The 13,679-nt window shown below is 42.2% G+C and overlaps 4 protein-coding genes across 8 annotated transcripts in view; 2 read left to right on the top strand and 2 right to left on the bottom strand.

Annotated features, from left to right (window-relative positions):
* LOC132261491 (uncharacterized) overlaps positions 1–13,679 on the bottom strand; it is a 126,325-nt gene that overhangs the window by 18,413 nt on the left and 94,233 nt on the right. The window lies entirely within an intron of this gene.
* LOC132261628 (tether containing UBX domain for GLUT4) lies at positions 851–3,046 on the top strand. 2 transcript variants are annotated; one of them, XM_059760519.1, is made up of 4 exons: positions 852–1,035; positions 1,094–2,135; positions 2,198–2,559; positions 2,620–3,046. In XM_059760519.1, the coding sequence occupies exons 1-3, from the start codon at positions 952–954 to the stop codon at positions 2,554–2,556; spliced, it is 1,485 nt and encodes a 494-aa protein (XP_059616502.1). In that variant the 5' UTR covers positions 852–951; the 3' UTR covers positions 2,557–2,559; positions 2,620–3,046. The 2 variants fall into 2 exon arrangements, with proteins under 2 accessions (XP_059616503.1, XP_059616502.1); XM_059760520.1 differs by lacking the exon at positions 2,620–3,046 and having other exon boundaries at positions 851–1,035; positions 2,198–2,606.
* LOC132261629 (FAS-associated factor 2) lies at positions 3,150–5,188 on the bottom strand. Its single transcript, XM_059760521.1, has 5 exons — positions 4,843–5,188; positions 4,314–4,784; positions 3,824–4,243; positions 3,615–3,758; positions 3,150–3,550 (listed from the first exon to the last, which is right to left on the bottom strand). The coding sequence occupies exons 1-5, from the start codon at positions 4,951–4,953 to the stop codon at positions 3,374–3,376; spliced, it is 1,323 nt and encodes a 440-aa protein (XP_059616504.1). The 5' UTR covers positions 4,954–5,188; the 3' UTR covers positions 3,150–3,373.
* LOC132261630 (glycoprotein-N-acetylgalactosamine 3-beta-galactosyltransferase 1-like) lies at positions 5,518–11,116 on the top strand. Of its 4 annotated transcripts, XM_059760522.1 has the most exons (7): positions 5,518–5,643; positions 6,406–6,602; positions 7,431–7,564; positions 8,803–9,135; positions 9,377–9,442; positions 9,696–10,216; positions 10,277–11,116. In XM_059760522.1, the coding sequence occupies exons 3-7, from the start codon at positions 7,537–7,539 to the stop codon at positions 10,505–10,507; spliced, it is 1,179 nt and encodes a 392-aa protein (XP_059616505.1). In that variant the 5' UTR covers positions 5,518–5,643; positions 6,406–6,602; positions 7,431–7,536; the 3' UTR covers positions 10,508–11,116. The 4 variants fall into 4 exon arrangements, with proteins under 4 accessions (XP_059616505.1, XP_059616508.1, XP_059616507.1 ...); XM_059760525.1 differs by lacking the exon at positions 7,431–7,564; XM_059760524.1 differs by lacking the exons at positions 5,518–5,643; positions 6,406–6,602 and adding an exon at positions 6,624–7,354.

The raw sequence follows: 13,679 nt of genomic DNA, 5'->3' as shown, positions 1-13,679 counted from the left end.
TTTGTGTTTCAAGCAAACTTGTCAACAAGTGTACGAGGACAACATCGAGGCTTCCTCAAATGCTTGTGGGAGTGAATCGGTTTGCGACAAAAAGTATGTTCTGCAATTTCACGGAACGCTACAGTAGTTTTGGATGGTCTGATGTTGCATCGTAGAAACGGTGCTCAGCTTTGCCCAAAATTTCCATTTGAGCAGAAAAAGTTATCGATTCCCATACAAAATTTGCTTCTTAAATTCTCAATTAATTTGCGACTCACGGCTGAAGATTACCAACGTTCCCAGGTTTCCTGGAAGTGCTCATAACTCCAAGATATGGAATCACAGCAAAGTAAAAACTTTTATCGAAAAGCTGCACAGGCAGTACCCGAATGAACTCCATCTGCTTGGAGATTCTGGCTACGCGTTAAGGCCATGGATGATGACCCCTATCAAAGATGCTGCTGAAGGATCACTAGGACATCACCATAATGAGAGCCAAATGGAAGCGCGTGCTATTATTGAATGTGTTAATGGTATACTCAAAAACCGATTCCGATGCCTTCTGCATTTTCTGAATTACGATCCCGTGACGGTAACTAAAATCATAAAAGCATGCTGCGTGCTACATAACATCTGCAGAGATGAAGTGATAGAGTCGGATTCCAGTGCCTCGGTATCACCGATACCGAGGATTCAGATGCTGATGATCATAGGCCCCAATTTAACCCTTAAGAAGAACTTAAAAAATTCACGTATTTTGATCTGTGATTTTTTTTCATTCTCCAACTTATTCTTCCAATTCCTCGATCGATTCCCTTCATTCGCAACCGAACGTGTCCATGTTTTGGAACAGTTTTTAACAGTGTAAAACCATTTAAATGCGCTCCGAATGACATTTCAAGTGCACAGCGTGATAAACAAAAATTATTTTGCAAATTCTGAAGGTGCAACGTGAAATAAATCGGCCTAAAAATGTCCCAACAATCCCTGACCATTCTCACGCCTCACGCACGAAGGTACACAGTAAAACTGACGCCAAATACAACGCTTTTGGAGGTGAGTCAAGCGAAATTCCATTGTGACTGTGACTGAGAGTATTTCGCAATTTCCACAGGTTCTTGAGCAAGTGTGCAGGAAGTACCAGCTGGATCCCAATCGGCACATCCTGAAGCATCACAACAAGACTGTGGATCTGTCGGGGATGTTCAGGTTCTCGGGACTGCCCAACAACGGATTGCTGGAGATGGAGGAGACGGACCAAGTGAGACAGGAGGCTGAGGTGCAGATTGTGCTGCAAACGGAGTCCGGAGATCGCTTGTCAGGGAGTTTCCCTCCCACTCATAGTCTGCGTGGCATACTGATGAGTCTCTGTCCGGCCAGCGCGGAGCTGGGGGCGAATTGTGTGGTGATTTACATGCGGAAAGAGGTGTTTGGCGAAGAACTCGAGAAGACAACGCTGAAATCTTTGGGCTTGACGAGTGGGAAGGCGATGTTGAGGCTCCTGCACAGGAATCCAGAGGAGCTGCGGGTGCAGGCGAATGTTTCAGCTCCTCTCGTGCCGAAGCCCACTCCGGGACCAAGTGTGGAAGTCAATAAATCAGAGGAGAGAGTGCAAAAGGCTGAGGAAGAGCCCATGGAAGTGGAGGAGATCGAAATGGCCCAGGAGAAAATTTCCAGTGGCAGCACGCGAGAGGAGGAGCAGGAAGTTCCCGAAGTGAAGAAGTTGAGATTTGAGGGAAGCGCAGAATGTGAGACAATCAGCGCGGAGGAAGTCAAGAAATTGGAAGAGGAAATCAAAATTGTTGGACCGAATGATGCAGTGATATTTTCCCTCGATTCAACTCAAAGAGTGCAGGAGAGAGATCTTCCGGATTCATTCTTCGATCTCACTGTTGACGACGTTCGTCTGCTTCTGAGGGATCTGAAGGATCAAGTTAAGGGTCTGGATAACGCTCCCCTGTTGACGGCCAAATTGCGCGACATGGAGAACGATCGAAAGATCCTGAAACTGCTTCAGTACAAGAAAACAGTCATCAGGATCCAATTCCCCGACAGATATGTTCTCCAAATGACTTTCAATCCCATCGACACCATTCAGACTGTCATGGATCTCATCCGGAAGCTCCTTCAAAGCCAAGAAACGCCCTTCTACTTGTGTAAGTTCCCCGATTCTTGTTTATCACGCGCAAATTTGTAATTTTTGTGTCTCATTTTACAGTCACTACACCTCCGAAGGAGGTTCTGCCCCCAAATGCCCGCCTGGTGGAACTCAAGTGCGTTCCTCAGGCTGTTATTCACTTTGGCGTAGAGCAAAGCGTGAAACCTGATTCTGGACATTTTCTCAGACAAGATCTGCTGGAGAATTTAACTTCCCCAGATGCGGCTGTTTTGCAGGCTATGAAATGCCGCGGCCTTCCACTGACCAACAGTGCGGAATTGGGACAAGACAGTGATCAGGGGACGCGAACTGTTGCTGAGAATCCGCCCAATAAACCCCGCGTTCCAGACAACTTCCAAAAATCATCGAGTTCGAGCTCAAACACCGGCGTTCCCAAATGGTTCAAACTCCCCAAGTAAAATGTGAATATTTCTCTCACTGTTGAATTGAATTACATCTTTTTTTTGATATGCAATATTTAGTTTTTCTAGAGCGCAAAATTTGGGATTTTTACTCTGCCGTGATCTGTGATTTCTCATGTGTAAAGGAATATATGGAACAAACTCACCGAAAATCTCTTCCACTGCAAAATGTGGACAGCAAGCTAACTGTAAAAATTGCACCAAACACTCTTTATCTGCTCTGCTTCAGGACTCACGATTGACTGACTATTCGTCCCGAAATGTTCGGCTTTTATAGGTTGTTCTCACACGTTGGCTAATTGCTTTTGACCTGCGGCGCCATGGCAGAGACATTTCTGGGTTTTCAGGCAATTAAAATCTAGTCAAAAAGGGATCTGTAAACTCCTCGAAGTCTGAATGTCTAGACAAGACAGAAAGTAATTTTAGCTGGGCAATTTCTCTGGTAAAATCCCGAAAAACCGTTACAATGGAAAACTTTCTTTTTGATATTACACCAAAATCATGTATTTATCGAATAAAACTTACATCTTAAGTACAAACTATGTGTTTTTTTCCTTGCTCTCAACTGTGAGTGTTGGTTTTTAGGTAGATTTTATACATAGTTCCTCTTTATTTTACTCATTAATTTGTATCACATAGAAACAATCGCTCCTGCATATCAAAGAAAATTGTAACGACATCTTAATTCCTCGATAAATCTATCTCGCTTTTGCTTTGTGATGATTTCTCACAAAAAATCTTTTGCATGGGTAATTTTTTTTTTTCGTTTGATTCTCGCCTCTCAATTGTCCAACACAAATGTTCAGCAAATTCCTCAAGCGTCCAGGTCATTCACGAAGAGCACCTCGCGATTCTGTAGTTTCGCATCCGCAATCGTGCCATCGGCGTCAATCTCCTTGGCCTCTGAGTAGAGGATGCGCTTAGGAAAGTTGGTGGTGATCTCAAAATGGTCCGGAGACGCGGGGTGGCAGAAGATGAAATTGTAGACGTCCTGTGCAAGTGGAAGAAAGGTTAGAAGAATCCCTCAAAATTGCACATCTCTCAGCACTTCTTACCCGGATGGAGTCTGTCCGGAAGAACCGCCTCTCTATTCGGGCGCCACTTGGCAGCTTGAACACCACACTTGTTGTCTCTGCAGCATCAGCTGGTGGTTCTGAAGGCACTTCTGAAGCCATCTCGATTTTCAGCCGGGCGATATTCTGTAGGAAAAAACCCACAATTTAGTCACAAAATTATGCATAAACAATGAACTATAAAAACTCACGTTTTTCCGCTCCACTTCAGCCTGCTTCTCAGCCTCAATCGCCTGTTCTCGCTTCAGTTGCTCCTCTTTCTCCTCCTGCTTCCGCCGCTCCTTCTCCTGATCCGCCTTCAGGGATTGTTCATATGCCTCGTCCTGCTGCTTCCGCAGCGTCTGCGTGAGACTCCGCTCCAGGCGTTCCGCCCTCGCCTGACTCAAGTACACTTCGTTGTCCGTGACAACGGTCTGAAGGCGACGCAGAAGCTCCTCGGCCGTGCAATCGCCCTCCATTCGCCCCATGATGATCATCTTGTTCCACCGCATGCCCACCACCACCAGGATGGGGTACGTTCTCGCGTTGATGGAGTGGCTCACGCGATAGCCCTCCGGGGCTGCGATGTCGCAGGCCCAGAACAACATATTGCGGTTGATGTACGCGACCACCTTGTGAAGAAGGGAAATCAATCACAAATCTACCATATTTGGGGCTCACGAAGAAGCCAATGCTATTTACCTGGGCATCGGAGAGCGCGTTGCGACAGAAGGAATCCGCATCAGATTTGCCCTCGGAATGCAGATAGACGAGAAGGAACTTTAGCTCTCGCTTGGCGTCATTTAGCGCCTGGGCGTAGGTGCCGTGATAGAAGACGGGATGGACGGGATATTTCTCCTTGTAGGCATCAATGAACGTGAGGACGTCTCTCAGCGGATCCGTGACGATGCGCTCGTTGCTCTTGAAGAGGTTAAGGAATGCCATGATCAGGGAGGACAGTGTGTTGTAGCAGAAGCTGAACATGTTGTTGATCACGTACGTGAACACACCCTTCCATCCGGACGGCGGACGATTTGAGCTGGAGGAGGACGAGAACACGTGCTGCAGATACCGATCGTTGATCACTTGCGGTGGCCGGGATTCTGTCGCGTACACCGATGGTCGTCCCTCGCGGATGTTCAGCTGCTCCTGAATGGCCACCTCCAAGTCCCACTGCAAGAAATAGAACGGTCAGCACACCGGAAGCACAGTCAATTCTGACAAATTTCACCATGTGACGCGTGAGAACATCTCTGCACACTGTGATGTCCTCAATGCCCGTGAAATCCTGGAACTGCAGCACCATCTCCATCTGTATATTCGAGAGACCCTCCCGCTCCATGTCGCCCAGTCTAGATGTTGCTCCAATTACCAATTTGCTCCCACGATCAGCCCACAATGATGGCCCCCACGAATTTTCGCACTCACTATTTCGCCTTTCAGGCGCAACGAACCACTTTAATCCCGCGTCAATCACTTCAGCAAGAGTCTCTAGAGGGATATTTCACCAGGCCTGATTGCATATTTAACTGGCAGACGTGGGAATTGCAACGAAAAGCAAAGCACAAAATGAAAAGGCAAAATTTTCCTCTGACTGGAGTTGTCAACGTGACACTTCGAGGAATCGAACAATTTGCTGGCTTGCCATCTTGCCAGTGCGGGAATATCAGCTGGTCGACTCAAATATTGAGATACTGAACTCTTTTCTCGGTATTCCCCTGTAATTTTAAGTGATTCTCAAAGTCTCATCGCTTGCTAATTGAGATCATATCGAGAACACGCAATATCCACCAAAATGATAACAGGATGATAAAGAAATTCCCACGAAATACTACAATCGCATCGAGTGGGAGTCGGTCATCCGGGTTGCGAGACAGTGTGCGTGCCAGTGAAAATGTCAAGCAGAAGTTTTCCTCCACTAAAAATCGCGACTGAATATATTTGCCATTTTCCTATGTAGAATAAACCAATAATGTAGATAAGGGGCTCATTGTAGAGCCTACAAGTGGCATTAAACATCACCAATAATACTGTGAGTATCAAAAATCTGCTTATCTGTGAATATTCGCGGTTAAAATTTGCCCGTTTGTGCGTTCTTTATGCGAAGATCCGACCCAAACAATGCGACTTAATAGTAATTCGCAATTGAGCCAATCTAGCCGGAATAATTCCAGGAATTAGCATTTTCTTAGCTTCACAGCAAAAACAGCGGATTAGTACTCGGAAAAGCAATTTGGATAAATCGATAGACGAACGAGAGAAGTATGTTGAAAGAAGCATAAATTCACCGCGCGTTGAGAGAACCTTGAGCGACGCGAGATTTTGGACAATTTTTTTTTCGCTTTTATTGGCATTTCCGGTGAATTCTGTGAAAGAAGTGGACTGTAAGATTATGAAGATTATCGCAAGGTCTTTTCAAAGGTTTCATAAAGTATTTGAGGATTATTATAGACTTGGATGGACTTGTCAGTTTTCAGTGGGCAATTTTATTGTAAATAAACTTTTGATGAAAAGAATCCAAAGCATCAAATGATCTGAAAAACAAACGATAAACTTTCTTCCCTTCTTTCTAAAGAAAAAAATGTTTCATTTCACCGCTCATTTCATTCAATTAAGTCTAAAGCGCTTAAGAGTGGAAAAGTGAAGCAATGTATTTACTTATTTAAGTGCGTGGTGAGTGACTCGCCATATAGAATAAATTTCCTTATCGCACAGTAGTTAATATACATACTCCCAAGAGTGTAAATGAGAATTGATAAAGTGGATTTTTCTCTCTGTTTTGCCTCCCCAACAGCATTAAACTACCAAAGATTGGCAGTCTGGAAAGACGAGGAATTCAGTGCGGATACCAAAGAAGGAGGAAGAGTGAAATGTTTGCCATCTAATCGTCACTGGAATATTTAAGTTCTTCACTCGGCGCGCGTGATAATTAGTCACAATAATTTAGTAAAATCGTTTATCTGCCGGCTATGGGAGTGTACAATGAGATGGGTGAGTGTCTGAATACACAAGAAAAAACACTGATATTCACACGCCACGTGCTGTCCGAATTCACGATTTTTTTCATCATTTTTTTTCGCGTTGTAGAAAAACAATGCATGTGATATAATGTAAGCAAAGATAAGAAGGTTTGTAGTTGTACAGTGAGTGCAACATATGGTCATATCAGTCATTCTTCTAAATGACTCGCCCCTTGTAAAGTGTTCTATTTGTGCTTAACAACTTGACCTATTCACCTTACTTCTCTTCCTTCGCGCTCCACAATAAGTCTGGACAAAGTATTATATCAGCAGTCTCAGACAAGTCAATTTATCAGGCGCACTGCCTTTGATTGAATCTTCTCATTCAAATCGTTTTATGTCAACAATATTGTGTCTTAATTAAGCTTAACTCTCTTTTTGGACAGTCAATCGCGATGTGTCAGCTCAATTCGTCGATCAATAAATTTTTTTGCCACTCACGTTGTCTGTGTTATCACACAATAATGTGATTAAACTAAACTGATCGGTTGTTCCCGCCACAGCGTTGTGCTTTTGAGTGTCCCTCGCTAGATGCTCGTGAAAAGGTGACACGATAAGACGGGCATGTGGAAAAGTAGTAAAAAATTACGCTCTAAAATAATAATGTTTAAGCAATTTTTCAATTTGAAGACAATACATTTTAGTCGATAGCTCGCGGTGCGGAGGAAGTGAGCAAAATGTGTATCTGTGAGTGAAAGACAAGGTGGAAGTAGACCGAAAGCTGTAATCTCTCTTCCAGTGATATTTCTGGCATTCCGTTTTCAGTGTTGATAAGCCCGAGTTGTACTTTTTTTTTCAGGGAACAATTGCTATAAAAATTGTTTCACAGTTGAAAACCAGTGAGAGACTCTTTCGAAGTGTGGAATAATAGAATTATCAGTGTCAGAATTGCGCTAAAATCTCCAATGAATCTTCCGAATATGAGCAATCCAGGTGAGACAGAAGCAAGAGTGCTAATTGCTCTGTGTATTCAGGAAATTCTAGAGCACGTGAAAAAGTGTATTTTCACTGTATTTGGAAGTGGAGGAGCTTGACAAATTCTGCGTCCATCAGCTATTTTAATGCAAAAATATGCATTTTGTCTCGAGGTCAATCAGCTCGTGAAATCAATCTCGATTCCATGTGACTTCACATGCTAATGCGTTATTTTGAGATACGACTCCAGACTTCTTGTGTGAATGATTAAGATCAATAAACCTCCAGTATGTATTTCATCATGTCGATTGCGATATATTTAAAACTTGCTGGAGAAGTACAGTTTTTCTCAAATATTTGTGTTCTTAAGACTGTTTATTGCTCACTTGATAATCAATATTTCTGTTTATTTGTCAGTGAAACAAATTGAAATCACTGCAATGAATTCCGGATCTAATTGAAAGCAAAGTGAGTGTTGTTGGCTATCGAGAGCCTAATCCGCGAAGGTCTCAATGTGATCGGGAGTGCAATTCCTTTAAGACGAATGACGTCAAAGTGTGTGTCGGCCTTCGTGATGTCATCGCGAGAGATAAATTTGCAGATGCCAAGAGAGTCGTGCAATTTGTCTGAAAGATAAAATCATAGTCTCGTGAACTCTTACAATGTAGTTAATTTTTCATGCGGCGAAAATAGAATAACGCGGATTTGCGTGGTGAAAAAGTTATGTAATGTCTATCTTCCGGCGGCGGGCAAAACGCTAATGATCAATGCGCGTAAAAACTGGAGAGTATGTGCATTGGACAACTCTATTAATCTTGATAAATTTGAGCTGCGCAAATTCAGTCCATTTTTGTTCTAGTTAATGTACCTGCAAATGACCAGTGTTTGACTGAGTGTTGAGAGGCAAAAAGAGTTTGTTGAATATTAATGATGTGTGGATAAAAAGGTTAATGAAATTTTGGTTAAATTCAGCGTGAAATTGATATATACATATATATTTCGTGTTTTACAAGTTATCATATTGGATTGACACTTTTATTTCTATTTTATCTACTCGATTGTCACACTCTGTCTTATCGGGATTAATTGGAATTTTAGCAGTTTATCGCTCGTCGTGTGGAAGTAACACACAATAAAGATGTAATCACACAAATGATGATACGAGTTCCCATTTGTTAAGCTTAAGCACACAAATGATCTTGTACCTCTTGTACAATATAATAAATGGTTTTCGGTGTTTTTCGGCTATTTTTCAGGCTCGCGCTACCTCATTTCAAACAGACGATCCCTGATCACCTTAATTGTGGGAATCGTCTTGGGATTTTCCATGGCGGCGATTTTTATCTCATCTTCAACTCCGGGCAGGATTTACTGGCTGCCAATGGGAGGTGTTCCTCAGCATAAGCACAGAGATCCACACACCGGAAGTGACATGTCGGACGAAGCGGGTCCTGAGGTTGAAGTGCGCTTTCACGGAGAACACGACGAAGCTCATGTGCTGGAGAATAAGACACTCTCCGAGAGGTTGGCTAAGGAAGTCAGAGTTCTGTGTTGGGTCATGACGAATCCATCAAATCACAAGAAGAAAGGTGAGTTTCTGTGGCGCACAATGATTGAAATTGGTTTCTGAAATGACGCACTTTTTGAACTTATGTTTATCACTTTGTTCCTGTAGTGAGTCTCATTGACCTTTCTTTCAGCAACATTTTAAACCTCTCGAATCCAATCAGTTCCTCGCTATAATTAAGATTAATTAATCCAAATCAAACACTTTAAACTGAACAGGCCAGGCTTATTGATAATTCCCTCTGATTTGTTTTTGATTGATAGCTCTTCATGTGAAGAGGACGTGGGCCGCGCGATGCAACAAAATGCTATTCATGAGCTCTCAAGAAGGTACGTGGAAATTATGGTGATTTTTTTGTATCTGCGACGACTGGTGCTTAATTTACAAAAAGTTCACTTCCGACGTGAAATGATTAATCCATATCTCTCGTCGGAAACTTCTTTCACTGCTGTAAATCGCATAAATGGTTATGTTTTTTTTCTCTTCTCCTGATAAAAAGCCTAAACTCAGCGGCGCTATTAAGATTTTGGAGGAATAACAATGCATATCTAATGAATGCTGTTTTGCTTGTACAATTTATAGATCCGGAATTGGGGAGTGTGGCATTGCCCGTTGGTGAAGGACGTGATAATTTGTGGGCGAAAACGAAGGAAGCATTCAAGTATGTGTATAAGAACCACTTCAATGACTATGATTGGTTCATGAAGGCTGACGATGACACGTATGTGATCGTGGAGAATCTGCGGTTTATGCTGTACAAGTACTCTCCGGAGCAGCCCATCTACTTCGGCTGCAAGTTCAAGCCCATCGTGAAGCAGGGCTACATGTCCGGCGGGGCGGGATATGTGCTGAGCAGGGAGGCGTTGCGGCGCTTCGTCACTGAGTCCCTGCCGGACAAGGCGAAGTGCCGCCAAGACGGACGGGGAGCCGAAGATGCGGAGATTGGGAAGTGTCTTGAGAAGGTGAACGTGACTGCGGGCGATTCGAGAGATACCGAAGGCAGGGGGAGATTCTTCCCGTTCGTTCCAGAGCACCACCTCATTCCCAATCACGTGGACAAGGATTTCTGGTATTGGAAGTACATTTACTACCCAACGGACGAGGTGAGTGGCTTTGAGGGATGAATTTGTGGGATGAAAACTGATCATTTGATCATGCTTTAGGGCTTGGACTGTTGCTCAGACAATGCCATATCTTTTCACTACGTCACGCCAAACGAGATGTACGTTTTGGACTATTTGATCTATCACCTGAGGCCATACGGCATCATAGCGTATCCGCAGAGTTTGCCGGAGAAGAAGCCTTATGTGAATCAGACGCAAAGCAGTTCCACTAGTCAGCAGGAAGTACAACAGAAGAGTAATACCGAAACAGGAGCCAAAGATCAGCACTAAATTGATAAAAAAAAATTGATGCCATAGATAGAGAACTTTCTCAGATGTTTCAATAGAAAATCCACTTCTTGGTCATGCGATAATCATGATATTTTTTTCTAGTTTAGTAATTTATTGATATTTTTAGTCACAATTTATTTAATATTAGAAATGAAACAGTGATTGTCAGTTGCGCTTCAAAGACATCTTAAGCTGTGTAAATTTGTGCACAAAATTTTGTGAATGGAGAGGAGATTGAATATTTTATTTTGCGTTTTCCAAAATTATTTATATATAAAAAAAATGTCTCAGACGAAATACCATGACTGGTAAGATTTGGATAAATCTTCTTATTTTATATATTTTAGACGATTCTGCAAAATTGCAGTTGATTTTGTTTGTCGTGTTTTATTTCAGTTTTAAAAAAATGCTTTGAATGAGAATTTTAGGAGGAAGTCTCAGAAATGGGATCTGCGTGATTTTAAGTAGAGTTCGTGTGCATATTACAGTTCAGATATGGCAACATTAGTCATAAGATGCATTTATTGTCACATCTCGTTGTCTTTTCTCAAAGCAACTAACCTTATGTAACCAAATCGACAATGCCATTTGTATAATTATGAATAAAAAAGATGAATTTAATTACACTGGTGTTGCTCGCGAAGCCTTTTAGAGATCACTATCGTTTTGATATCGCAATCAAAACAGTATAATATTGAGCATTTTTCCCTATCATTTCTTATAATCTCACATAATTGCCTGAGCATTTACAGATGCAAGAAAGCGAAACGTACAGATTTTATTGGAATATCCGTTGTAATGGTTCCGATAAAGAGAACAATATCGCATAATTTAATCTGGCAAAAAGGCCAAAATGTTCTCTGGAAGGAATTTGAAGAAAAAAATCTCATTATTAATGTCAATATTTCATAATCAAACGGCTATGATGCATAAATATTGGGTTCGTTGTCTCTTTTCGACTTTAATTCTTTCTGAATCAAGCGAAAATAATCCCCAACTTTATGTTTACCACGTCTTTAACGCCCCGAAAGTCATCGAAACTTGATGAAATTTTGGTGATTCGTAATGTATTTCAGGACTCAAGATGCATATAATGAGATGCCGCCTTTCTTGAGTGGCTGGCTCACGACAAAGGTGTGCATTTTTTGGCCTTTTATTGTCGCCAATAAAGATAAGAAATACTGCATTTTGACTCAATCTACATGAATCTCGCGATCAAGATGACTCTTGCATGTTTTCACCCGCAACGAAGGTGGAAAAATCTCTTGCAGATAAATATATTTTTGCAATTTTCATAAATTAATAATAACATCTCTGTGTGTTGCACAATTTCTCTCTCTGCAATTTGTGCGTCGCAGCCATTCTTGTGTGTGTGTGTGTTTGTTTCTCTTGTCTTCTTTCACAATTACTTTTTGGCCTGAAACATTGATTGAATTTGCATTCCCGCCACGCAATCTCTCGGGATGAATTCAGCACATTTTCTTCGATCGGCATGAATCTGAGTAGAATTGTGTGAGTTCGCGGCTGGAATTAGATCAAATCATTCTCAGCCGATTTTACTGAGAAGTGTCTCGACAATCGATTTAAAATGCGTACTCGCGAATGCAGGTGAAAGTGAAAGGAAACAACCAAATGATCGCAATTGCGACCTTCCCACAACGGAGGCATATTTCATACTTAACAACTTGCATTCTGCTCGAGCGCCACAGCCAGAAGCTCTCCATCATCCACTTCGATTCACTTCTCCGCGAGACACCCAACAATACAAACCCTTTTTTGCTCCCGGGCTTTGCTTTCGCGAAACCGCGAGGGGCTTTCAATTGCCTTCAACAGAGCGTTTTTGTACGGATTATCCTAGAATATTTCAGAACATTGGGAGACATTGAAATTGGATAGAATTCTACAATGTGTTTGTAAGTTTTTCATCTGGTTATTTATTCGCCCTTCTATTCCTCTTGAATGTTAATTATCCGCGAAGCAAAAGCGCGATTATTACTTGTGTGTTTCTAACATCACAAATCGCCCCACTATTGCACAATCGCTCTTTGTCAGACAACACAAAACCATACAAGACGTGTAAAAAAGTCGATTCGCCGGCTCGATATGAGATGTCTAATTTAGTTCAGGCAGTAAGTGAATTTTTAGGCGGCTTTTTCGAGTGGGTGGAGGACTCGTGATTCAATCTGCCTCCTTTTGTCTGCCTCTGCGCTCAGTTGAGTTCTCGGGAAATTGGCTGGGAAGAGTGTTTGCTTAAGCCAACAACACGGATGTCGATGCCGGCAGCTGAGTGTCTCTTCCACATCATCGCATGCCTTCGATTCGCGCACTTTTCACTGCCCCGCCTTCATTTCGGCACTCCAACCGTGCAGCGATCATAAAGTTGTGACAGAAATCGATGCAGGGAGCAATTAATTGTTTAACGTGCGACGAAGAGAAGTGCATGCAAAAAAATAGTGAACCACTTAGCGAATTAATTGGTGGGAAATAATAAGCATGTTATTCGCCAGAAATTTCGCCCACGAGCTCAAAGTTTGGGCCCAAAGAGAGACATTAATTCTGAAGAAGGTGACTTTTTATATTAAAATATATTTTAAATATTTTAATGCTACACATTATATATTTCGCCGCTCCTCGCCTACGCACTCCCAGCTCGTTGCCCTTCTTCAGGAGCCCCCCGTGGGGCAAAGTGACTGAACAATGTCATTTTTTCTCAATCGCAAACACACTGCAAATTCACTTACGAGGGGAACTTTCTCTGCAACTTGCGCTAATGTGACGAGTTGAACTCCCACTCGAGCATAGAAAATGCTAAGTGGCTGCGGTGAAAAAAGAATGCGAGAGGCGGTAATTAGGAAAATGGTCTTGTGTCAGAAATGAGAAATGAGCTGTTTTGAGAAAGGAAAGCTCCCAAATCTTCCAAATCCACTTTAAGGCGAACGTCTTGACGAAATTGGATTTGTCAGCTTGCAAAAACAACTTCACATTCATCTGCAAGGAAAAGTATAGTTGAGATCTCAGACTAAATGGGCACTTTTAGATATTACAGATTAGTAAATCTCGCCGACTTTCTCAGATTTAGCTTTTCGTATTTAAGCAAGCTTCTTGATATTTCTTGGTAAAAGATTTTTAAGCAAACCGCTTGGTCTCTTTGATCTTTCCGCATATTTTTAAG

This window comes from Phlebotomus argentipes, unplaced genomic scaffold, assembly GCF_947086385.1.
Source record: "Phlebotomus argentipes unplaced genomic scaffold, Phlebotomus argentipes genome assembly contig_15, whole genome shotgun sequence".
NCBI classification, from domain to species: domain Eukaryota; kingdom Metazoa; phylum Arthropoda; class Insecta; order Diptera; family Psychodidae; genus Phlebotomus; species Phlebotomus argentipes.
The sequence above is the reverse complement of the archived record's forward strand: the minus strand, read 5'-3'. Positions and strand labels throughout refer to the sequence as shown.